This window comes from Camelina sativa, chromosome 8 (assembly GCF_000633955.1).
Source record: "Camelina sativa cultivar DH55 chromosome 8, Cs, whole genome shotgun sequence".
Classification (NCBI taxonomy): Eukaryota; Viridiplantae; Streptophyta; class Magnoliopsida; order Brassicales; family Brassicaceae; genus Camelina; species Camelina sativa.
The window spans coordinates 6552196-6577630 of record NC_025692.1 but is presented as its reverse complement, the minus strand read 5'-3'; the positions used below and the strand labels follow the sequence as shown (position 1 = coordinate 6577630).

Below are 25435 nucleotides of genomic sequence, written 5' to 3'. Positions count from 1 at the left end.
AAGGACCTAAGAGACGTGGAAGGGGGACATTTACTTATAAGAGGGATGTGATGTACAGTGATCGAGACTTTTGTGAGTCGAGGTTTGATGATTTAGAAGATAATGATGTATCTCGTGATTCAGAGAAGACTGATGAAGCACTGAAATGTAAGTTGTTGGTCTCAATGTTTCCTTTCTCTTTTTGGATTGTATGTTTAAATTAAGGATTTAGCACAGCCCCTTAATTTTGTTCTGTTTTTTAATGCAGCCAAGTATGGCACACGTCATGTCCTCGTACTTGCTGGTTTTTCTCCAAGTTTGAGAACTACTGATTTGGAGAAGCTATTTAAAGACTTAAAAGATAGTAAATTTATCATTCGTTGGGTCAATGATACAACAGCACTTGCAGTCTTCAAAACCCCTTCAGCTGGTATTTATATGTTACTGCGATTATGATCATACACCTGATTAACTAGGAAGAATTTAAGTTTTATCCTACTAAGCATTAGAATTTCCCTGCTCTGATGTTGTGTTGGGTTATTAGATATTGCATTGAACTTGTTTTAGGTTTGAAGATGTAACTTCTGCCTTTGTTGCTAACTAAGTTTACAAATCTGATTAGATCTTCTCCTGTACAGTTAACTCTTGCTGTGTGTTTTGATAATTGATACAGCTCTAGAGGCGTGCAACCATGTTCAGTGTTCATTCACCATACGTGTTCTCGATGATCACGATTCTCTTTTGGGCTCGATTTCTGGAAAAGGTAATCTACTACTTCTTATCTTTCATGGTTCTGCAGAAGTATTCCCTCTTGTATCATCCGAAAAACTCGTTCTAGTTTTCTTACACTTCTATATGTCATCAGATTATGAACTTTAACACATCATTCTTCCATAATCTGCTTGATCAAGCTGTGTAATTAACGAAACACCAAAACATGCATGTGTAACTATGTTATCTTTAAATGAAATCAACATCAGATTTGGAACCGCCGTCTCAAAGACCAAAGACATCAGCGAGAACAGCTCAACGGTTGATTGCTCACAGCATGGGATTGAAGCTACCAGCTTCTGGATTCGGATCTAAAGAGCTAAGAGACCAAGAAGCTGCCAGGAAAAACCGGATTGTCTCCAGACAGAAACAACGGGAAGATGCTTGGGGAGATGACTGACTGACTGACATTAACCATACAGTTTGGGGCTTGCACAATTTTCCGGCTTTATCGGTTCTATATATTGTCTCTGCTTATTGGTATATACAACCTCAATCCACTTGAGTGATCCTTGTAAGCAGTTACTAGTGTGTGTGTTTTGTAGTGTTTCTGTGTGTCAAATGAAATTGTTTAAAAGCGTTTAACCGGAATTGAATTCTGAACCGGTTATTATACTATCATCGTTCAAGACTCGTCAGGTTTAGCTGGAGGGGCAATAATGTAAAATAACGAATTAGCAAAATCACAGACTAGGGCTCTTTCGAGACATTCATTTCCCGCCGATTTGGGGATCTTTTCCAGAATTTTGCCGCCCAAACAGAAATTAAAGAGAAAAAGAGTAGTAAAAAAAAAAAAAAGGTTTCGCAGATTCAGAGAAAGGAAGAAGAGAAGTGGCGAGAATGAGCAGTACCAGTCAGAAGAGGAAGCTGATTCAGAAGAAATTCAAAAACAGAAGTTACAAGCTCAAGGTCGATGCCTTAGACGAGATTCTCGTTTTCGCCGATCAATTTCCCGACGACGCTGACGGAGAAGCTATCGATCTTCTCCTCGATAACCTCCAGGAATCGCGTATGTCGCCCAATCATTTCATCGTATAATTCTGGGTTAATTTTTTTATGACTATTATATCATCGATTCTGAAGTCGTTAAGAGTTTTGTTGCAGATGAATCTTCCACTGTGGACGCGGAATCAGTTCGAGGATTGATTAATCGTTTGCTGGGAGCTCATAACGCGCCGGAACAACCTACAACTAGTGCTTCTTCCTTGGCCGTCATCGACGCGTTTCTAGTCCCAAAGTTTGGATATGATGCTGCTAAAAAAAAGTTTAACGAGTAAGGCCTCTCTCTACTTTGTCCTACTAAGACTGTCTCCATTTAGATGAGTTCCTTAAGATGAGTTTGATGAATTGTTATTGTTAGGTGGCTTTTTTCTCTAGTATTGTTGTTTTATGGGATATAAGATTTGGTTCTACTTGCGGTAGTAGATGATGGAGCTTTATAGTGATTGATTATGAATTTTGAATTGATTCTAGGCATACGAAGAGCCTGCCTATTCATGGTGAGGCTTATGCGAAAACAGCTTTATACAGGGAACGATTCATGTTGCTGTCGCAGAGAGTTTCTCGGGCAGAGCATTTTTCTAGGCCAGCATTTGATGCTGAAATGTCGCAGTTTGAGAACAATGAGGTTGGTCTACGTTTTTTCTGTCAAATGTGTGGTCGTTTCCATTTCTCTTTTGGGTTCTTTGTGTTAAATCTGATACTAAGGAGTTTGTTGTGTGTCTTTCTTTCTAGTAGATATCTTCAATCCAGTCTCTAATTTCTCAAAGAGGAAGGAAATGGGTGATGGGTGTGATATCACAGTTGGAAGATGGACATTTCTACCTGGAAGACCTTTCAGCTTCTGTAGAGATTGATCTGTCCAAAGCAATATCCTTTTTTTTTTTAAGTTGGTGACATCAAATATCTGCAAAAGCTAGACATTGCATTTGAACAGAATATTTGAAGTCTCATTCTTATGAAGACATAGTAAAGCATAGCGTTTGAGTTATTTAAGCTATGAATTGTTTTCTTTGACGATCAGTACAAGATAACAACAGGATTCTTCACTGAGAATACTATAATTTTGGCAGAAGGCGAAATGCAGGTGAACGGTATCTTTCAGGTAAATTAGACTTGAAGGTGGCACTTTCTCTCCCCATTCTGAGTTAGTTACTTTTAAACCAGGGAGATAATCTGCTGAGGGGCACATAGATTTTATTTTATTGATCTTATTAGGGTCAAAGATACTATCTTTATGAAGGAATATAGAACTAAGTCATGTATAGGGTCTCCTCTTTAACAAAACATACGTACACATGTCTTCCGTAGAACACTTGAATCAGGGATTATGCAAATGTTTGTTCTCATCAGCAGAACGATGGCCTGTAAGAGAGCTCAGTTTTTTCAAAATACGTTCTTGGACCTACTCTTCCTCTTCTAAAACTGTATTCTCATCTTGTGGTGAAGGTGATTACATGTGGGTTTCCTCCCATAGAAGACAGGGACAAAACACTAAAGACACATTCTGAATGTGACTTCTTCGGAAGCGGCTCACAAACTAAAGAAGAGACGGTAATCTTTGATTTGTTGTTTGTGCTCCCAGATTGAGAATTTTCTAACTTTTCAATGCAATCCCTTACAAAGTAGGTATGTGACAGCAGACATAATATGTTTTTTTTTTTTGCCTGCCAACAGATAAAACTTGCAGACCTTGAAAGACAAGCTGTGAATGACACATATGTCATATTGTCTGACATATGGTTGGACGACGAAGAGGTGAGTTGGATACCAAGTACTCTATTTAACATCAATCTGTATGACTATGCTCCTTTTGTGACATTGCTTGATCGGCATAATATGTTATCCGTAGAGAAGGTTATCGGAAAGCTGGAAACTGTTCTTGACGGTTTTGAAAGTGTGGAGACAGTACCCTCCTTGTTTGTTTTTATGGGAAACTTTTGTTCTCGCCCATGCAACTTAACCTTTGGTTCTTATTCAACCCTTAGGTAAGGGATCATTGTAATTAGAGTCTCTTCAATTGTTAATGGAAATTATATTTTCTCGATGACATGTATTTGTATCATTCTCAGGGAGCAGTTTGGTAAACTTGGGAGGATGATAGAAAACCATCCGCGGCTAAAAGAAAATAGTCGGTTTTTATTCATTCCAGGTCCTGATGACGCAGGTACTATCACCACCATTAGTATCGAAATAATCTTTAACAGAAGTCCATGAGGCGACATGACTTATAAAAGCTCATGATATTTGACAGGTCCCTCAACAGTCTTGCCAAGATGTGCTTTACCAAACTATTTAACAGAAGAGCTTCGGAACATTATTCCCAATGCAATTTTTTCAAGCAATCCTTGCAGGTGACTTTTCTATACGACGTGTGAACTCTCTATTGCTCATTAGGATTTTTGACTTCTGAATTGTGAACATTGGATTTACTGAGATGGACCCAAACACTAAAGTGGCAGCATAATCTTGTGTTTGTAAAATGCAGAGTAAAGTTCTATAACCAAGAGATTGTGTTCTTCCGACAAGATCTACTGTATAGGATGCGTCGTTCATGCTTAGTAACCCCTTCCTCAGAAGAAACTGAGGACCCTTTTAAGCATGTAAACACATTTCTCGTCTCCATTATTTTCTTACTTTTGATTTAGAAGATTTTTGGGTAATGATGGAAAACCCCTGAAACCTGTTGTTGGTACAGCTTGTCTACACAATAACTCATCAGAGCCATCTGTGCCCTCTACCTCTCATGGTGCAACCCATCATTTGGAACTACGATCACTCTCTTCGACTGTACCCAACTCCTCATACGGTATTCATAAATCTTCTTATTATAGATTTAAAGTCCACTCCAAAGATTCCTTAGAATAATAAAGGGTTACCTGTTGTTTTAAAACAGATAGTATTAGGTGACAAGAGTGAGCAAGAGGTATGTAAATTCGGGGGAACAACATGTTTCAATCCAGGCTCCTTTTCAACTGATAGCACCTTTGTAGCTTATCGACCTTCCGCTCAAGAAGTCGAACTCTCTGCTTTGTGATTCTCTTTTAACATTCCATGAAGATCAATTACCAGACAAGCGTGAGCTTAAATGTACTTCATATCCTATTCTTTGCTTCTCTGTTGTACTCTTATTACAGTACCTCCTATTAGGATGTCTTTAATGTAACCCAAAGTTATTCATAAATTCAGTTCGATCCTATTATCAGTGTCGATCTAAATTATCAAAACAAAGTAGACGAAAATGTAAATTGCCATTACAACAAGGTCGAGAATACACATCCAAAGTTAACACTATAGAAAAGTGATTTCATTTAGACAAAACTGTAAAGCTGTTTGTGTTAACAAACACAACAACAATTGTGAGAAATCAAGACAGCTTTCTGGAGAGGTTAACTAAACCACTTCCAACGCACTTGAGTATAACAGTCCCTGTCAATGGATCAGGTTTGATTGTAAACTGAACTCCCATAAACTCCTTTATGTTCCTCAACGTCTCCACACCATAAGGAGATAACGTTCCCACTCGAACCTTTGACAAGTCTGGTTCGCATGACGCACACAGTATAAACAGCAATCCCTGTAGAAATCCAGAGAATTAACAACACGCAGTTAAAAGTCATTACTTTGAAAGCGATCCATTTGGGTATCTACGGTAATGCTTAGAATTTTAAACGTACCTGGTGGGTTGAATCGACAACTCCACCTTTCTCAATCTCATGAAGAAGCCATGAAGCTATTTCAGCGCCTGTGTCTTCTGCTGGCAATCTCTCTTTCTTCTCTACATCAAGCTCAGTTTCGTCTGTTCTTAAACAAGACACTGTTGTATCTGCAGATATGTAACACCCTGTAGTTGTTTCTGCTACCAAAGAGATCCCATATCCAGGAGATCTGCAATAACGTATTTATCAAAACGTTCAGCTCTTATCAATCAAGTATCTCTCGTCTTTAGTTTTTAGTTAAAACCTTCTTACTTTCCAGCCTGAGAACCAGCTCTGTGATCTAGGGTAATGTGAACATCAGGCAGGAGATTGTTAAAGATTCCACGAGCTGCAAATCTCATGGAATGTTCAAAGTCAGTAGTCACTCTTGTAGAGAAAGTGCTACCACGTATCCTCTTCACCATTCCTTCTTCTACCCAATGAACCGCCTGAAGCAAGCACCGATATAACAGATCAGAAATCTATATGAAGTGGGCAGTGAGGAAAAGAATAAAAGAAGGAAATTAATAAGTACATACAGTTAGAGTCTTAACAGTTGGAACTGTTAAGAAAACTTCTCCACCCCCATCTGGAGCTACTCCACGGGCTTCGATTTTAAGGTCTAAACCCTCTTCAGGGACTCCAAAACGCTTTAAGATTTGCAACGTAGTGGAACGGAATGTGTCAACGCTCGGGTCTCTTGGATCATTTGTAATTCCTGCAAAAGTTAAATATTTGCTCCCTCAGATCATATAACATAATCCCACATGCTTGCTTTTAAATCTGTAACCTTTCTCTTTTTCAAATATAATGTAATGAAGCTGGATGAATGACTCAAGCCTACAGCCCAAGCTTCATTTGGTCAAAACCAAGTACAGTGATTGATATATAGCACCTAAGAACATTCATATTTCTAATGACTCAAAAGCTTCTATCTTCTTCAAGCTCCCAGCGGAGAACAAAATTAACAAGAAGTCAGGTGCAGCAAGAACACTAGTTGGTTACCTCTGAGCCTAATGGAAAGGGGCTTCTTGCCAAATAATGCTAACACAACCAATGGCTCCAGATAATAGCCAATGGATCGACTCAGGGCACAGTTATGAACCAAGTTCTTCCCTCCCATTATAATTCCAGGCTTGTACTTTAATTGAGTACCTGCCAAATTGATATTGCAACAGAACCAATCAAGTAAAAAAAAAAAACAAATTGATACAAATCTGTACTCCAATCATATAAGCTTGAGCTCAAAAGAAAAGGTGAAACACACTTACCGGTCTCGTTAACCTCAACGACAGCGTCATCGGTGACAGTTTCGATGAGGCGGAGAAGAGAAATCTCGTGGGGGCGGAGACCAGGAATCATATCGTCGGAACGAATCTCATCGATTGTGATGCGTGTAGATGAAAGTGTTGAAAGAAGCAGCCTTTGCCTGAAGCTTTGGCTTCCCTTCATCTTCTTCGCCTTCCCCATTTTTTTTTTTTTTTTGCTTTTTTCTTTCTCTGGCGCTCTCTCGAATCTGTCCTTTTCAGACGTTTTCTTAAACCCTAAATCCTAACTACGATGACCTTCCTTCTTCTCACCTAACTCACACTTATGAGGCTTATTTTTATTATTTTAATTTGGGCTTTACTGGTTCAGGCCTTAGGCCCATAAATGTTTTATCCCCCTCTTTTTTTTGTTCGTAGTATATTCAGGTTCAATTCTAATAACACACGTAACAGAAGAAAAACAAATTATAACCATCACTCTCACTCTGTATGTATAGAAATTTTACTATATAGAACAAATGTTTTCACTTCAAGTTTTCAATCAAGAAAATAGCTGAAAATTTACGGTTTTGTGAATAAATCTTTAGACATTAAATTATGAAATATACTCTAAATACCACTAAATTAAGGTTTTGTTTCAAAAATTCCATCATTAAATTTTTTTAAAAAATACCACTACAAAAAAATTTAGTCGAACATTAAAACTTAATGTTTAAGGATTTATAATTTAAAATGTTAGGTTTTTTAATATTTTGAATTTAAGGTTTAGTTTTTTAACTTTTTAGGGTTTATGATTTAGTTTTGAAGGTTTAAACTGTAAAGTTTAGTTTTAGTTTGTGGTATTTCTAGAGAAAATACTTATTTTTTTATAAATATTATTTTTGGAAGAAAACCAAAAACTAATTTAAATAGAGTTTATGAGAATTTCCTTAAATTACTAACCCAAAATCAAATACTTAAAAGTTTTTATACTTAGAAGAAAAAAAAACTTAAAGATTTTTGTGATTGCCCACCAAATTTTCCCTGTAGATTTTATGCTATCTCCAAAAAGTAGTCACCAATAAAATGACGACACCCATAATCAAACTTTAGTGAAATCTAAGTATTTATGATTTGAACAGAATTATAGTGTTGGGCCATCCCATTTGTTCGAGGAGGTATTCAACTTGATGTTTTAAGGATTTGGTAGGATTTTAATATTTTAGAAATTTGAAAGATTTCAGAGATTTTTAGGAGATTTGATTGTATTTTAGATATTTTTTATTTTTCTTTTTAGAAAATGAAATGTGTAACTATAAGATTCTGTGAGATTTTATTGGTAAACTTTGTGTGATTTTAAAATATTTTGCAATACAAAAAAAAGAAAGAAAATCTGTCAAAAAAGAAAGAAAGAAGTTGTGGGAGATGAAGACATAAACTTGTCGAGACACCACCACAGAGCCTAAATTATGCAAGAAAGAAAAAGAAGATTTAAGTGAGATGAAGAACAGAGAAAGAAGATGAGCAAAATGGAGAAGAAGAAGGTGGAAGACACATGAGGAGAAGAAGGAACAAGTCAATAAGGAAGTTGGGCTTAGTAGTTTTGTATGTGTGTTGTAAGAAAAAATCCATGTGATCCTATATTTCAATGGTTCTCTATAGACAATAACCAAACAACAGAGTAAAGGGATAGAGAGAGAAGCAAACATGAATGGAAGAAAGAAAAAAAGCAAACGTGAAACAAAAAAATGTCGTGTGATGAGATACAACTTGAGGAAGAAGATGATGTGGCCATAGTTTCAATATTAAATAGTTTCAGCATTCTCTATTGTGTAATCGGACATGAGAGAAAATTGTGATAAAGTTACTTGTGTTCTGTTCTAATTTTCATTGTTAAACACTTGATTATCCCATAATTGTGACCTATCATCGTGAATGTGTTTCTACGAACAGAGATGGTCTGCGGAGAGTTGCCGGAGTTATCTGCGGAGAAAGCTTACAGAACAGAGATGGTGGTGGTTTTAGGACTGTGTTTTTTTTGTTTTGTTTTTAATGAAATCTTTTAAAATTTCACTCAAATGGTATGATTTTGAGAGGAGTATTTTTTAACTAAAAAACAAAGAAAAAGTCTCTTAGAATCATTCAAAGTAGTATTCTAAAAAAAGTTGTGATATATTGAATAACAAGAGATTTTAAGTTGGTTTTATAAACTATTGATTGAATAACAAAAGATTCTGAATTATTTTAAAGGATTTCATAAAAATCTTAGTTGAATAACATAGGATTTCATAAGATTTTTTAAAATTCTTAATTGAATAATAGAGGATTTAAAGAATACTTTAAAATCCTTTAAAATGTTAAGTTCAATACCTCCCTCTAAATGTTCTTGCGAACACATACATCTCTAATTTTACGCACATACATGTGTGTTAAAAATGCTTTAATTTAGCTATTACATTCATCATTTAACAATCATCTAACTAGCCTTACGATTTGAAAAGTTAATTACAATATACCAATTTAACAATAGTATTGTAGCTGTTCCAAAAAAAAATCCACTACCGGTAAGCAAGATTCTGTTTTGCAAATCAAAAGATTTGGCACAAAAGAAAACAAGAAAACATGGGTGTGACTGATTACCAAACACCAAATATACCAAAAACATTAGTTTTTTTTATTTCTTTTAGGAAGAAAAAAAAACAAAAGCGATGTCTCGTCAAACAAAAGAGCAAAAGACACTAATTACAACCTCTTAAATTGCGATTTAACCCTTATTATTCGATTGTACGGACAATTAGATTTAACGCATCGTTTTGTCCGTACAACTCACTCTCCAACTCCAGTCTTCTTGCTTTCCACTTTCATTTTGCATCTTGGTCCTTTATTTTACCATTTCATCTAACATATATGCACCACTTCAATCAACTCAATATTACAACCTCAAATTTACTACCAATCTCGAGGTTTTGATGTAACTAAAGCTATTTCTAACGAGAATAATACAATGACAATTGGGTAAACGTGAAACACTAGAGCATCCATTGAATATGATTGTTAAATAAATAAATAAAATATTTCCGAGTAAACATATTTAAAAAGCTGACATGGAAATTGTAACATGATGTTTGTCAAAAAAAAAAAAAAAAAAAAAAAGGGAAATTGTAACATGATTTAATTTGTTCTACTTGCTTGAATGCTACTTGCGGGTGCGTGTTTGTAAGGTGTGTATTTGATCCTTGCTATTTATATTCTCACTTGAATTAGAAAATAAGTTGTAACCACATATATACAAAATATATTTATAACAATGAAAGCTGCTTTTTTTTCATCTTTTGTTGTATGCCTAGTCTCATGAATCGGTGCCTTCTGAATCCTTATTTATTTGTTGTCGGCCACCTTTATTTCTTATCATCCTCTTTGGTTTTGTTACGGAACATCTTGAATCCTTGAATACATCGTAATTTAGTTACAACTTACAAGCTTGATTTCTATCAATCAGTACTTATATAACGTTCTAAACTAGTTTTCACACAAACTGTAAGTTGCATTCAAAATCTCAAAGGACAATAATATGCAAAGAAAAGAGCACCACAATTTAAAGAGGTTTATTTAGAAGTCCATAGTTTTGCATAATTAGATCATTGATATTAAAATCTTTACCAAAATTTTATGTTACCCGTTTGGATTTCTCGTTCGGTGACATTCAATATTTGAATTAGGGTGTTTGAAGTTTGAACTTCCCAGGACAGAGGATAATGCAAAGTATATATACTATCTTCCATGAGTGGTATACTTATGTTTACTAATTAAAAAACATAAATATTTATAAGAGTAACTTTTCCATTTTGCAAATACTAATTACAATCAGTTGTAATGCACGATAAATTATAATCATAAATATAAGAGTATTTTATAATCGATTAAATATCCAATAAAATTAGACATTATACATAAATTTGTAAATCAGTTGGACACACGATACGAACCATGTATATATATCTTCTTCTTGTTCTTCTTTTTAAAAGGATTATATCCCTATTATAAATCTCACAACTCATGTATGAGCTAAATCGTGCAAGATTGTGAAGTGGATTCTCAAGAATTGAGTAAAGTGGTGTATACAATCCAATCCATAACACATTAACACGTGACATACAAATATGGCAAATAACTTGGGATCTACGAGACTCACGTGGGAATATATCATACATGTTTACCGTACGAATTTGCATGAGATCATATATCCTTTGTTTTAATTGGATGGTCGAGAGAAACAGTAAAGTGATATGATATCATATCTCTCTCTTTTATTATAATTAAATTGTCTCTCAAAGAGATAATAAAGAATATTATGAAACGATAAAAATTCCTTCAGGTTGTACACCATTTAGCATATATTTGTGGCTACGTACGCTGCGTTCGGTCCTTTCACCCCACTTCCGATAATTCCTCCAATAGGAGCCGTCAATCTCACCGCGATTGGTACGGTGGCCCCAAAACGCTCAGACCAGCCTCCTTCGACCTTACCTAGAATTTTTTTGTTTTTTTTTTTCTCTTAACCTAAATGGTTTCTTAATTAAAGACAACGTATCTGTAATGTTTTTATAACTTTACAACTATGTATGTATATTACCAAAATGCAAGTGTGATTAATAAATTAAAAATTTTATTCTACACTAACCTAGACGTAGTTGGTCATTTCATTTGGTACACGTGGCATCCTCCCATTTGTTGAATTTGCTACGCTGAAATAGACAACACGAAATGGAAAAATTCCATCCAAAAGAAGAAAAATTCTCTCCAATCTTCGTTGCTTTTTATTTCCACCTTTGTATTAATAATAAGTAGTTAAATAAAAGGAAAAATGTTCTAAATTTTTGTTTCCCCTCTTTCTCTTCCTTTATTTTTCTGCCACCGGATTTGGCATCCTCTCCCACTTATAAAAAAAATACTAAAATTTGATGTCACAAATAAATAAGATATGTTAAACTATTTTTGATATTTTTCTAATAAATACTCAAAAATAATTTTTGTGATTTTGAATTTTACATACTAATTAATATTACTTTTAAAAGAGCATGGTTAATTAGTATTTAGAAATATATCAGTGTCTGTCTTGAATCACATATTCGATGTTGGAAGTGGCTAATATTGGATTAATTTAACTTCAAAAAGACTTAATTTTGATAGTTTTTCAACAGCACAAAAGTTTGAAACTATTTTGTTTGATGGAATAGAGAAAAATGAATATTAAGATAATATTTTTTTTTTAATAAAAATTATTTGATGTATACTTGTTGTAAAAATAAAAAAAAATAGTTACGTTTTTTTTAGTTGAATGGTCTTGTAAAGTTTATTATTTTTTATATGATGTGATATTTCGTATTTTATTATATGCTTTTAACATGAACCCTTTTTCTAAAAAATTTATATCGCTTTTTCGTTTTAAAATTGGCTATGAATTATTGAGAGAAATGAAAAAAAAAATACTTCGGTATAGCTTAGTGCAAGTAGTGGGGACTGCGGTATAGCTTTATTCTGGAAAGAGGTCTTCGACCACTGTTGACTATCACCATCGAAATTCCAAAAGGTCATGGACTCACGGTGCCCATAAGTTCAATGAAACACGTATAGTGTAAATTAAATCATAATTAAAAAAATAATGTGCCGTTTGTTTTCCAATAATTATACAATATCTTCGCAAATTATTATTTAGTTTCTCATTCATTTTTTCTAACGCAAATCAATGTATTCACAAAGAATTTAATCTATATAATCTACGAGTCCATCCAATTTTTATATAAAATATTGAAATATTGCCATAATTAATACATATGCTAAATTAATAGTATAATTGACATACGGTTGTTAAAGTTTTATAGCCTGAATTTTATAGTTTTGTTTTCTTACGCTTTAAACATGATATTATGACAATAGGTATGTATTCCAATATATATACATTAGAGGTGATAAAGGCTTGGATCTTCCCATTCATAAAAAAATGTTGTAGATTATATTTTATGATTATCTTAGATAAAATCAGTGAAAAAGAACTAACTTACTTATAAAGATAATCTTAGATATTATAATTATCTTAGATATTATAGGAGGCGCGCGAGAAATAAATAAACATGTACTAAAAAAAAAATTGATATATGGGGTGGTGTCTTTCGTGGATTCTCGAGTGTTTGGGTCACTGTGGAGGTGTTTTGTTTTCCAAAAACCATTAGACGCTGAAATCATTACAATTAAGGTTTAACGAGCAAAGAAATAAGGTAGTGTGAGGTTGTTTTTAGTTTTTAAGGGTTTTATTGTTTTAGAATACTTAAGTGATTCTAATGTCCGGAAAATAAATCCTGTTTAAAAGATATCTTGATCCTCTTTATGATGTATCTAATGAAATATATATACAGTATACATTATCAAATTTATTGACTCATGTGGGGAGTTAATCATTCACTCCTCAATCTTCTACATAAAATTTGGACTAATTAGCTTCAACTAAATGCATGCAACGATGAATTATATTGGCAATTGATAATATAGAGAATGTATATATGTAAAGGACAAATTGGTCAATCCTAGATACCTAGTCTCCTATGTAACACTATATATATTATATCTTACACATCTAATAGGATCATTTAGCCTTCTAACTATACATGGTGTCAGAGCTTCGATATCTAAATAAACAAAAACCTATTTTTTTTTCTCATGGCTTCTTCTCCAGTTACTTCATCTGAAACCGTCGCTTTTGACACCACCTTTCTTGTCAATGTTAGTATGTCGAACATTACCAAACTCACTAACACCAATTTTCTCATGTGGAGTCATCAAGTTCATACGTTACTTGATGGCTACGACCTCTCTGGCTACCTTGATGGATCTGTGGTCATTCCATCGCCCACTGTCACTACCAATAATGTTGTCAGTCCTAACCGTGACTATACCCATTGGAAACGTCAAGACCGGTTGCTCTATAGCTCCTTGCTTGGGGCTATCTCCGTTAATATTCAACCACTACTCTCCACTGCTACTACTTCTGCTGAGATCTGGTCGAAACTCACCGATACGTATGCGAAACCAAGCTGTGGTCATATTTTGCAGCTTCGACAACAAATCAAACACTGGGTGAAAGGTAACAAATCGATTAACGAGTACTTTCAAGGGTTCACTACACGGTTCGATCAGCTGGCATTGCTTGGTGCTCCCTACCCTCATGAGGATCAGATAGATTTCATTCTCGAAGGTCTCCACGACGACTACAAAACGGTGGTTGATCAGATCTCTGGTCGTGATACTGCTTCCTCGCTTACCGGGACCTATGAAAAGTTGATTAGTCTTGAAGTTAACTTCATGCCTTAGTGGTCAACTCCTCTGCTTTCCCTATTGCTGCCAATGTTGCGACATCTCGGGGTCACCACAATAACAATAGACACGGCCAGCACAACACCAACAACCATTGTCCCGCTTGCTCCTACAACAAGAACAACAATCAGACCTGGCAGCAGCAGCAGTTTCGACCACAGCAGGATCAATCTCGAGGATACCAAGGCCGATGTCAAATCTGTGGAGTCTTTGGACATAGTGCTCGCCGCTGTTCCCAGTTGCAGTACGGTAATGTTGCCTCGTCCTCCTCGGCACCATGGCAGCCACACACCAACATGGTTCATGCGTCTGCTAGCAATCCTTGGATCGTTGATTCTAGAGCGACGCATCATCTAACCTCTGACTTGAATAATTTGTCTTTGGTGGAGAATAAGTTACTCTCGCTGATGGTTCCAGCGTCCCTATCACCCAAACTGGTTCATCAATTCTCTCAACCCCCTCTAAATGTTTGACCTTAAATGATATCCTCTATGTTCCCGATATTCGTAAGAATTTAATCTCTGTATATTGTTTGTGCAATGCTAATCAAGTATCTGTGGCATTCTTTTCTGCTTATTTTCAGGTGAGGGATCTACGCACGGGGGTCCGGTTACTCCAAGGCAGAACTAAAGATGGGTTGTACGAGTGGCCAGTCACCTCCAATACTATCACCTCCCTGTTTGCTTCCCCATCACCAAAAACATCTCTTTCCTCGTGGCATTCACGACTTGGTCACCCTTCTTCTTCTGTTTTGCAAAACATTGTGTCTCAATTTTCTTTACCGCTTATTCATTCATCGCACAAAAACTCTCCATGTTATCATTGCTTTATTAATAAAAGCCATAAGCTACATTTTTATTCCAACACTATTCATTCTCGTGAACCACTTGAATATGTTTACACAGATGTCTGGACTTCCCCTCTTGTTTCTGTTGACAATGATAAACATTATCTTATCCTTGTGGATCACTTCACTAGGTACACTTGGTTCTATCCGTTGAAACAAAAATCACATGTACGGGATACGTTTGTTGCGTTCACGGCTCTTGTGGAGACGCGCTTCAAAACCAAAATCAGAACCTTGTATTCTGACAATGGAGGTGAGTTTGTGGGTCTTCGATCCTTCCTCTCTGAGCATGGTATTTCTCATCTCACCTCTCCTCCACATACACCAGAGCACAATGGTATCTCGGAACTCAAGCACCGCCATATTGTTGAGACGGGTCTTACTCTTCTTCATCAGGCTTCTCTCCCGAACCAATATTGGACGTATGCATTTGCTGCATCTGTGTATCTTATCAACAACAACCAAACTACTTGAAGTTGCGGGTCTTCGGGTGCTTATGTTTTCCCTGGCTCCGCCCATATGCACAACACAAACTCGATCAACGATCCCAATCGTGTGTATTTTTGGGGTACTCTTTAACACAGAGTGCCTACCTTTGTCTTGATCCAGTCACAAGTCGAATCTATGTGTCTAGGCATGTTCAATTTGTCGAAACAGAGTTTCCTTTCCTTAAACTCACGCCCTCCTCTCACTCTCCACCCGATTTTGTTCCTACCCACAGTCCCTCTGTTCGTCTTGTTCCAATGTCGTCTCCGCCTCTCGTACATCCTGCTTCGTTGCCGCCCCCGAGCATGGATTCTCACCTACCGTCGCAGGCAATCTCGTCGTCGCCTTTGGTTTCCCAGGTACGTGATGAATCTCGTTCATCTTCGTTAATGGGCTCAGGAAATAATGCTTTAGGTTCGGACACTTTGAGTTTAGCACAGGCCCACTCCAATACCGACCAAAGCCCACCTTTACACTCACCTAATCCAAGCCCGTCTCACCATCACTCCAATACCAATCCAAGCCCAAGCCCATCTCATATCACCTCTCCCACTCCTCCTTCCTCCCCGACAACACCTAATCTCTTATCACCAACTTCTACGACACTGTCATCAACACCAACAACCTCACCGTCTCCATCTCCTAATCCCTCGCCTGCGCCTAATCCACCAGCGGTCCTCCCGCAAAACAATCACCCAATGCAAACTAGAGCTAAAAACAATATCACCAAACCGCAAAATCGACTCACCCTTCTCGCTACCTCTTACCACACCAAACCAATTATCCCGAGAACGGTGAACCAGGCTCTAAAGGATGATAAGTGGCGTGCAGCCATGGGCGATGAGATAAATGCTCAAACAAGGAATCACACGTTTGATATGGTTCATCCCCGTCCAGATATGAATTTCATTGATACAAAGTGGATATTCACATTGAAATACTTACCCGATGGTTCTCTTGATCGGTATAAGGCCAGATTGGTGGCTCGAGGGTTTACTCAACAATATGGATTGGATTACTCAGAAACTTTTAGTCCGGTTGTGAAATCACTTACCATTCGTCTTGTGTTGCAGTTAGCGGTTTCAAACTCATGGTGTCTTAAGCAACTTGATGTAAACAATGCGTTCCTCCAAGGCACAATAACGGAAGAGGTTTATGTCTCTCAGCCACCTGGCTTTGTCGACCTTGATCGCCTACATTACGTATGTCGTCTCCGCAAGGCTCTCTATAGATTAAAGCAGGCTCTGCGTGCGTGGTATCAAGACCTTAAAGGCTATCTGTGTTCTCTCGGCTTTCATAACTCGCTTGCGGATACATCGGTGTTTATTTATATTCATGGTGCTCAGATTGTCTACGTTTTGGTATATGTGGATGATATCATTGTTACAGGATCAACTCCGGGCTTAGTTATGACACTTATTGATGAGCTTTCACGGCATTTCTCCTTGAAAGATCCTACTGACTTGACTTATTTTCTGGGTGTTGAGGTCACACGTACGACGACCGGTCTTCACTTGATGCAACACCGCTATATCCTGGATTTGTTAACCAAAACAAACATGCTCAATTCGAAGCCGGTAGCGACTCCTATGGTGCCAACACCAAAATTGTCACTCTTGTCAGGTTCTTCTTTAGATGATCCACACCAATATCGTACTGTTCTTGGGAGCTTGCAGTATTTAGCTTTTACACGACCGAATATCGCCTATGTGGTGAATAGACTCTCCTAATTTATGCATCGACCCACCGATATGCACTGGCAGGCGGTCAAGCGCCTCCTACGCTATCTTGCATGAACGGTTTCCCATGGTATTCTTCTTCGTTCCATGACACCCTTGACCCTTCATGCCTTCTCCGACGCGGACTGGGCACGTGATGTTGATGATTTTGTTTCCACAAATGCTTACATTATGTATTTTGGGGATTCACCAATTGCTTGGTCCTCAAAGAAGCATAGAGGCGTGGCTCGTTCATCCACTGAAGCTGAATACCGAGCGGTTGAAAACACAACCTCTGAGATCCGCTGGGTGTGCTCATTGCTCACTGAACTTGGACTTACGTTGCCATCCGCACCGATAATCTACTGCGACAATGTCGGTGCTACTTACCTGTATGCCAATCCCATTTTCCACTCACGTATGAAGTATCTAGCTCTTGACTATCACTTCATTCGTGACGATGTTCAATCTGGAGCCTTATGCGTTGCTCATGTCTCCACCAAAGATCAACTCGCAGATGCTTTGACGAAACCTTTACCTCGGCCTCGGTTCCAAGAGCTTTTTCACAAGATTGGAGTTAAGGAACTACCTCCATCATGAAGGGGCATATAGAGAATGTATATATGTAAAGGACATATTGGTCAATCCTAAATAACTAGTCTCCTATGTACACTATATATATTGTATCTTACATATCTAATAGGATGATTCAGCCTCCTAACCTTACACATAAACCCATTCGGTAGTTATGCAAATATTTGACGTTCACATCTCGCTGCTGCTTCGTTCTCGTTCGAAAGTTATGCAAATGTAGTTAAATCGCAGTGTTAAAAAATTTTAATAACCAAAATAAAAATTAGCGCCCAAATTAAAATTCATTAAGGAGAAAGTACCAACTAATAATACCTATGACATTTGAAAATAAAGTATTACAATATATTAATAGTAAGAGTATATTATGATAAAAATCTACAATGGAACTATATATGCTCTTTTTTACTAGATATTTATATTAAATGTACATTTTATCATCTGAAATTTTTTTAACAGTTAAAAATGTAATAGCCGCGGCCACCATAATATTAAGGTGTCTATATTCCTCTCTTTAAAAAATTGTTTAAAAATTTACGGAAAGTTGGAACTTCACGTTTCATTGGCCTCCACTTGTTTTGGAATTTTATCCTAGCCTATGGCCTAACCTCCTTATTTGTTTATAGTTTCATACGCCACAGCCACACTTGTAGATTCACGCACCCCTTGTCGAAAAAAAGATAAAATAAAAAATCATGAACCCCTGATTAATTACTATATTTGGTTCGATAGAATTTCCTTACAAAATTTTCTTCTGATTAAATTTCAGTTAATCCTGAACTAGTGCTGAAGTCGGTGGATATCTATAGAATTTTATAGGACAAGAGAATCCCAAGTAAATAAATATTTTCAAGAATACTGTTGACTAGAATAATTAAAGAGAATCGATAAATAATTAGAGTATATCATTAACAGATGAATTGTTATTTAAAATGATAATGAATTTGCTATTCTTAAAGTGTTTTCATTTTAAATGTCCTAAAACAAGAGTCAACTAGCTAGGAATCGAACCATGCATTATATTGGTTGGAAACAAGTAAACCGCATTATAAACAGTACAGAAACGACGTTTGTATAAATGGGCGGCACTAAAATAATGCGTATCGTTTTAAAATAGTTTCTATCACATTATTTTTGGGTTAGAACTCCTATTTTTGAAAAGCTTTACGTATCCAGCCATGCATAACGAGGAAAGTGTGCCCATTCGTCATTTCCATTTTCACATCTGCCATATACCTTTTTATATATTAAATTATGTTTATGTTCAATGTTATATTCACGTAGGTAATATTAAATCCCAATATTGTTAGAAATAGTTGGTATAGTTTTCGTCTTTACGATATGGTTGCCGGTAAAGTGGCTTTTCTAAAATTTTGTTTACATAGATTTTGTTGTCGTTGTTTTATGACATTGATTTTCATATGCATATGTAATATCTAATTCGCTATGCTAAAATTCTAGGGAGCCAACTTCATATCTCACATACAGTTAATATGATTATTACAAAATTTTAAATATTAAAATCAGCCAAATATCAATTTAAACGATTATTTACACCACAATTCGCAACACAAAATTTTGATTTGGTAATTTCGTTTTGTTGTGATATGGAACATTAATTTTAAAAGTTACTATTTTTTTTGTTGTTGCTAATTTAGTATAGTTAAGCTAAGTCTAGTATTTCCTACACTGCGTACGAACGCGTTAAATTGCATCAAGGAAAAAAAAAAGTTAGGCCCGAAGTACCAAAAACTTAGATTTTTATTTTTTTGTTTTTGATGAACATGGTGAAAAAAAAAAGTTTTGATGAAAATAAACTAATTGAAATTGAATGGTGTTCCTTTGGTTTATAGGTAGAGACAAAACGCATCCATGTCTAGCTTTATGCCTTTCCCTTCTATTCATGTGTGGCGACGCGCTCTCTATCTCTCTCTCTCTCTACGCCCTAAAAGCTCTCTTGATCATGCAACTTTCTATATATATTACTACTAAATTCTATAGTCACCTCTTTTTGGTTTCGACGTTCATATTATAAATACCAAGAAAGGGATCAACATCGAGACCTTTTTGTTTAATTACTATTAATTGTTTATATTCTGATGAACGACGCTACGTATATGAGCATCTTCTGCACATTCGTAGAGAGAGAAAAAGAGAGACAAAAGGACCCAACATGCAAACAACAAGACACGAGCTTTCGGTTGCTTTCCACTTTCGTGATTCTTCTCTTGGGTAAGCTTACTTTTTAATTACTATTTTAATCTTTCCTATTTCTCTGATCAGCTATTATTAATTACAATAAACTCAAAAACCACTTTTCTTTCTATTTCATCTCAATATAGTTTTTGTTTTCAATCATAATTGTATCTCGACTGAAAACAAAACATTGTATCTCGACTGTGGGTTTTAAAATTTTTAAATGCATTCATATTGTAGTTTAGTTTGTTTACAAATAGTTTTTTATTACGAATATGGTCGTAGGTGTTATATATGTTCGTGTGTCCATATGTGCATTAACATAACTTATAACGGAAAACGAACTTATATAATACCCTTAATTATACCATCGAATGGGCAATATGTTTGTTCCCATTTTCTTTACGGTTCTTTAACTAGTTAATTTTAGTTTTGGAACGCACGAACATGTTTATGTGCAAACTTACATGGATATCCTTAATTCCTTATGTGCATTAACTAATTAATTTTAACATGTTTCTTAGCAACAATTAATATAAAAGGAATCAATTATCTTAATTAAACAATTTCTAACAGCATTTTGGTGATTTCTGTGCTATATTGTCTGAGAATAAATTCCATAAACATTTAAATCGGTTTCTAAACCATATGTTACATCATATGATGCTACGTATATCTATAAGGAGGGTACTTCTATATTGTATATATGGGGTGAAAGTATATTCCACGTATATATATAACAAAATAATAGAAACAATACATATAGATAAATAGGAATCTAAATCTATCGAATAAACCCCTTATGCTATATATTATCTATATGTTTTAGGTATTTTCATCTCTGTCATTTTATAACTTATTAGTATTTTATCGTTCTTCAAATTGATTCCATGCATAAATTTTTTTCGAATTTTACACACACTTGGGTAGTCAGGCCTAGACGTTTTCATCACACACATTTACACCTAGAGCTATATTATTTAAATAGAAATTTTTAAAATAAGAAAGATTTCCTAATGTTGTGGATTTAGCTCATATAATATCTCGAAAAAATTAAGCAAATAAATTACATAAAATTTTGAAACTGAACTAATATTGGAAATTAACCAAACGAGGTTATATCAGCGTTTTATGTAGGTTGGTACATTTTCTAAGTGATAAATTGACGGTGAAATAATTGTGTACAGTGATTAAATAATGATCCATAGCCTTAGAGAATTCAGTAGTTATTTGATGATGTCATGATGAGTTTAGTGTTATATATGGATAAACCTTTAATTTTTGGTAAATTAATTGGTCCGTCCAATTGAATTTGGTCCTTTAAAAGGAGAAAAGTGATTCCTTTGCTTCCACCTTAAGCGATGTTTTGCCCACAATGAGTGTCTCTCGCTATCTTCCTTTAACCTAATTGGAAATGTTTGTGCTTTGTGGATGTCGTTGCCTTTGTGTTTTCTCCTTTTGGTAATTTTCGTTTCCAAATATATATTACTAATTAAGTATTAAAGAATTATTTCATAATACTTAAAATCATTTGTGAAGCATTTACAAAGTTTTAAAGGTTTATGGAGGTTAGAAACAACATAACGTGAATATTTTGGAATATTTGATTTTTTTTCTCTCTCTTTGAATTTTTTACAACTTTTATGATACCATTTTTCAAAATTATGAATAAATGATAATTGATGATATAGTGTTAATCCTTATATAAATTATAAATAGCTCAATGAAAACATGGTATAACGAATATATAATTCAATTGATAAATAAAAGCATACTTGTTTTTGAGTTTTTAGTTTACTTTTTGGGTCCATTCCAATATATATGCCAATGTATCAAAACATACATTTGATTTTGAAAGAATTTGGTAGTGGCTCATATCCAGAATACCATAAAAGAAGGAGAAACTTTTTCGATTTGAATGTCCATTCCCACGAATTAGTGATTTCATTTTGAGCATGAGAGTAGGTAGAATGTCGAAACATAAGTCATGAGACTCACCGACTCATGACCAAAATATTATCCACGATGAGCAGAAAATATGGCTTAAAACAAAGGGCAGGTGTTTAAATTGTTTGAACTTTGAATGATTGAGATCTTTAAATACATTTTGATTCACTTAATGAAGAAGAAAAACAAAATATTTATATGTAAGAAACAAAAAAAGTGCATAATGGTATGGGTGATTATGAATTCATTACAAATGGAGATTAGACGTTGCGGGCCAATATTCTGGAGATATGATGCGATCATACCATTCGAAAAGAAACGAAAAAAAACTTGTACATATATACTCATGAAACCAATTTATTTAGAACAATACATGTAAGTACGTAGGGTACGCATTTGATATCTTTGGATACTTTTAGAACATTTTATCGTTTTCCGGATAGGACCAACAATGATCTCATCATCATCATCATTTTTATCAACATCACATATATACGGATATGCATATATATCTATACGCACGTAAACATGCAACCACGTACACTTGAGAACAAAAGTTTATTCAGTCTTCGTGTCCCCATGCACACGTCTCTATCTCTCGGACCGTATTTTACTCCTACCACACCAACTTGTGATTTTCCCAAATAAATCACAGACTAATTACGTACGATTAATATAATTAAACAGCCATATATTTTAGACCAAAAGCACCTAGTAAACTTTATAATATTTAATTATGATGCTCGTGTAGTTTTACATTTCTTCAAATAAACTTTACAAAGTGTTTCAAACTACGATTATATGTTTTGAAGGTTACACCTTTTATCACTTATATAACTTAATTACTTTCAAATTTTTATATGTTTTCTTTTTGTGGTTTGGTCACAAATAGTTTATTAGAATCGCTCTCCGGCCGCATCTTACTTACGCGCCAAAACGTTGACTGTAAACTAACATTGGTTAGGGTAACTGTTATTTTTTTAAAAAATGTAACCAACGTAATCATTTTTGTAGTAGTGCCATTATTCAAATTTGATAACATGGTTTTTTCAAATATATTACTTTCATAAAAAAAATGTAGTAAAGTAGAAAATATCAATTGGTGGATCCTTTTTTTTATCGATAATATGCATTGTGCCGATTTGAAACCGATTGATAAGTGTATATATATGAGATGACACTATCACAAACTATGTAATTTTTACCTTCTTTACTTTTAATTGTAGAAGATTTAACATAGCTATATTGAAGACGTCGACGTTATAGACTACAAATCATCTTACGTAATTAATATTTAAATTGTAGGTTTAGACAAATATTCTTTGATGACAACTATTATGAGATGCTTTAAGCATAAAGCTTCAAACGGCGTTGTTTTTGCTCAATAGTAGTCAGTAGTATAAAAATAAACCTACCACCAAGTGGTAGAAAGGTAACTAACTTATAAAAAAACGAACATCCTAATAATGGCATCCAGCTTTCTTTGCATATTTTTGGAACATTCTCATCGTTTTAGCTCAAAAGAAAGATGAAAATTGTGACTTCCACAATGTGCCACGTTATTGGTTCAACAGGGAATAGATGCCATACGTCAACATTTTTCTTGACCTATATGTACACTATAGTATTTTTTTTTTTGTTTTAACATTGATTTCGTTTCATATCCGTTAGTTTTGTTTGGCGACACACGCGTTAGTTATAAGAACACAACTAAAATTACCCGTCTCGTTTTTGTTTTTGCAAAGTTAGCGTAATACATGCAGAATTTAGATTGTAGTGCGGGTGGTCGGGAAATCATTAGAATTAAAACCCTAGATAAACACAAAAAAAAAGTAAAATCAAATTACAACTACACATGTATTTTCGAACATTATAACTAATAATAACTAATTCTCAGGCAATACATATAAATTGCTGATTAAATATGATTAACTATACACTAGTAATGTATTTTCTTTGTCAACAACATCAAAATACATGCATTTAATACAGTTTTTTTTTTTTTGCATCAAATTCTTAATTAAAAAATATATGTTACAATATTAAAAACTTTTTTCATTGTTTTGAGAAATCAATACCATAAAGATAATTGAAAAAAAGAAAATATGAAAGCAATGAAGAGAGTTTATGGAGGACCCCACAGTACATGGTTCCATAATGAAAGAAGTTCTCTCTATATATAAAGCACCTCTTCACTCCCCTCTTCATGTCTCATTCTCATCTATCAAACCATAACAAAACACATCTTCTCTAATCAAACACAACACTTTGAATATTTCACCCTTGCTTTGAACTCTCTCAAACCTCCAGGTATGTTACATGTCCCATAAACGTGATCATCATCACAATGAAACAAAAAAAAGAGCTTAATTTCATAATTTTGTATTAACATTTCTGATTTTTTTTTGTAATAATTTTGTGCAGCAAAGCGAGGGAATAGTGTTGTCAGGAGGTTTGTGATTCCTTATCTGAGATGATGGCTTGTGGCTTAAGCAAGAGCCTTGGCTTGTCTTCTTCTTTGAAGAGACAGCAAGGCATAGTGACGATCCTTGGTGGCATTTCGTCGAACACTTCATCTGCACCTTCACTCAGGAGAACCTTCTCCGCCGATTTGTCATCCAAGACTTGGGTTTCCCAAAATGGGTTTTCTCCTATGAAGAGGATCTCTTCCTCTGAGAAGCTTCGTGTTCCCTCTTCTCCTCCTGACGATGACGAAGCGGATGAAGAATCAAGATCCGGAGTCGATATCTGGGCACAGATTCAACAAGACAAGAACGCTAAGAAAGAGGATGAGACCGAACCGGGTCAGTCCAATGTATGGAGTTCGATCTTGTCCGACAAGAAGAAGAACGAGTCGAGCAACGACACGGTTCCTCCGCCGTACGTTCATCCTTTGATGAAACGTGCGAGTTCTTTGAGCGAGAAAAGCCTCGAAATTTGCACGGAGAGTCTCGGATCCGAGACGGGTTGCGAAGGCTTCTCTTCGTATGCATCGTCGGAGACTGGAGATGCTGAAATCGAGATTCAGGAGGAGACGAGTCTCGTTCTCAACGTGACGGAGACCAAGGTAGAAGACGAAATAACAGAGTCTTTGGTTGAGGTTGAGGCTGAGCAAGAATCACCAATCACGGTTCCGATTCACACACCTTGCATCGAGCTGCCACGAGGATCGTTTCCACCTCCGATTCGTTCTCTTTCGAGCCAATCTGGTTCGTCTCTGCACATGAAAACTCGCCGCGATAATGGCCGATTGGTTCTTGAGGCTGTCTCTATGCCGTCGCACAACAACTTCGCCGCGAAACGCCAAGACGGACGCCTCCTCCTCACTTTTGCTGAAGTCAGCGACGAACCCATCGAGAAAGAGGACGAGACTGAATCGGAGGTTCAGTGGTTCGAAGAGGAAGAAGAAGAGAAAGAAGAGGAAGAAGATGAGGCACCAGACGAGTTTGCCTACAAGCCCAATGGGATTCTCTATAAGTTAGCACAAAAGCCCATTCCTGTGACTGTTCATAGGTTGGCCCATAAGCCCATTGGGGTACCAAAGAGAAACGCAAAATGGCCTGTGACTGATGAATTCGACACCAAATC

The 25435-nt window shown here is 35.6% G+C and overlaps 5 protein-coding genes across 5 annotated transcripts in view; 4 read left to right on the top strand and 1 right to left on the bottom strand.

Moving 5' to 3' along the window:
- The window catches only part of LOC104706502 (coiled-coil domain-containing protein R3HCC1L), a 3228-nt gene extending 1847 nt beyond the window's left edge, over positions 1–1381 (top strand). The window contains exons 5-8 of the mRNA XM_010422702.1: positions 83–147; positions 248–409; positions 653–742; positions 960–1381. Of these exons, the coding sequence (XP_010421004.1) occupies positions 83–147; positions 248–409; positions 653–742; positions 960–1150 (508 nt within the window). The 3' untranslated portion in view covers positions 1151–1381. The remainder of the gene's footprint in view (positions 1–82; positions 148–247; positions 410–652; positions 743–959) is intronic.
- On the top strand, positions 1470–4948 carry LOC104706503 (DNA polymerase epsilon subunit B). Its single transcript, XM_010422703.2, has 13 exons — positions 1470–1759; positions 1855–2023; positions 2224–2377; positions 2488–2619; positions 2777–2854; positions 3199–3303; positions 3427–3507; positions 3607–3737; positions 3822–3916; positions 4004–4103; positions 4238–4352; positions 4448–4558; positions 4646–4948. The coding sequence occupies exons 1-13, from the start codon at positions 1591–1593 to the stop codon at positions 4784–4786; spliced, it is 1581 nt and encodes a 526-aa protein (XP_010421005.1). The 5' UTR covers positions 1470–1590; the 3' UTR covers positions 4787–4948.
- LOC104706500 (probable RNA 3'-terminal phosphate cyclase-like protein) lies at positions 4982–7003 on the bottom strand. The gene is made up of 6 exons (XM_010422699.2): positions 6719–7003; positions 6453–6602; positions 5987–6165; positions 5721–5896; positions 5427–5637; positions 4982–5326 (listed from the first exon to the last, which is right to left on the bottom strand). The coding sequence occupies exons 1-6, from the start codon at positions 6915–6917 to the stop codon at positions 5117–5119; spliced, it is 1125 nt and encodes a 374-aa protein (XP_010421001.1). The 5' UTR covers positions 6918–7003; the 3' UTR covers positions 4982–5116.
- LOC104709269 lies at positions 13409–14059 on the top strand. Its single transcript, XM_010425911.1, has one exon. The coding sequence runs from the start codon at positions 13409–13411 to the stop codon at positions 14057–14059; it is 651 nt and encodes a 216-aa protein (XP_010424213.1).
- LOC109125893 (protein FAF-like, chloroplastic) lies at positions 24047–25430 on the top strand (the record flags this gene model as incomplete). The annotated part of the gene is made up of 2 exons (XM_019228679.1): positions 24047–24157; positions 24272–25430. A coding segment is annotated over exon 2 (1110 nt), but the record flags the coding sequence as incomplete, so codon positions are not given.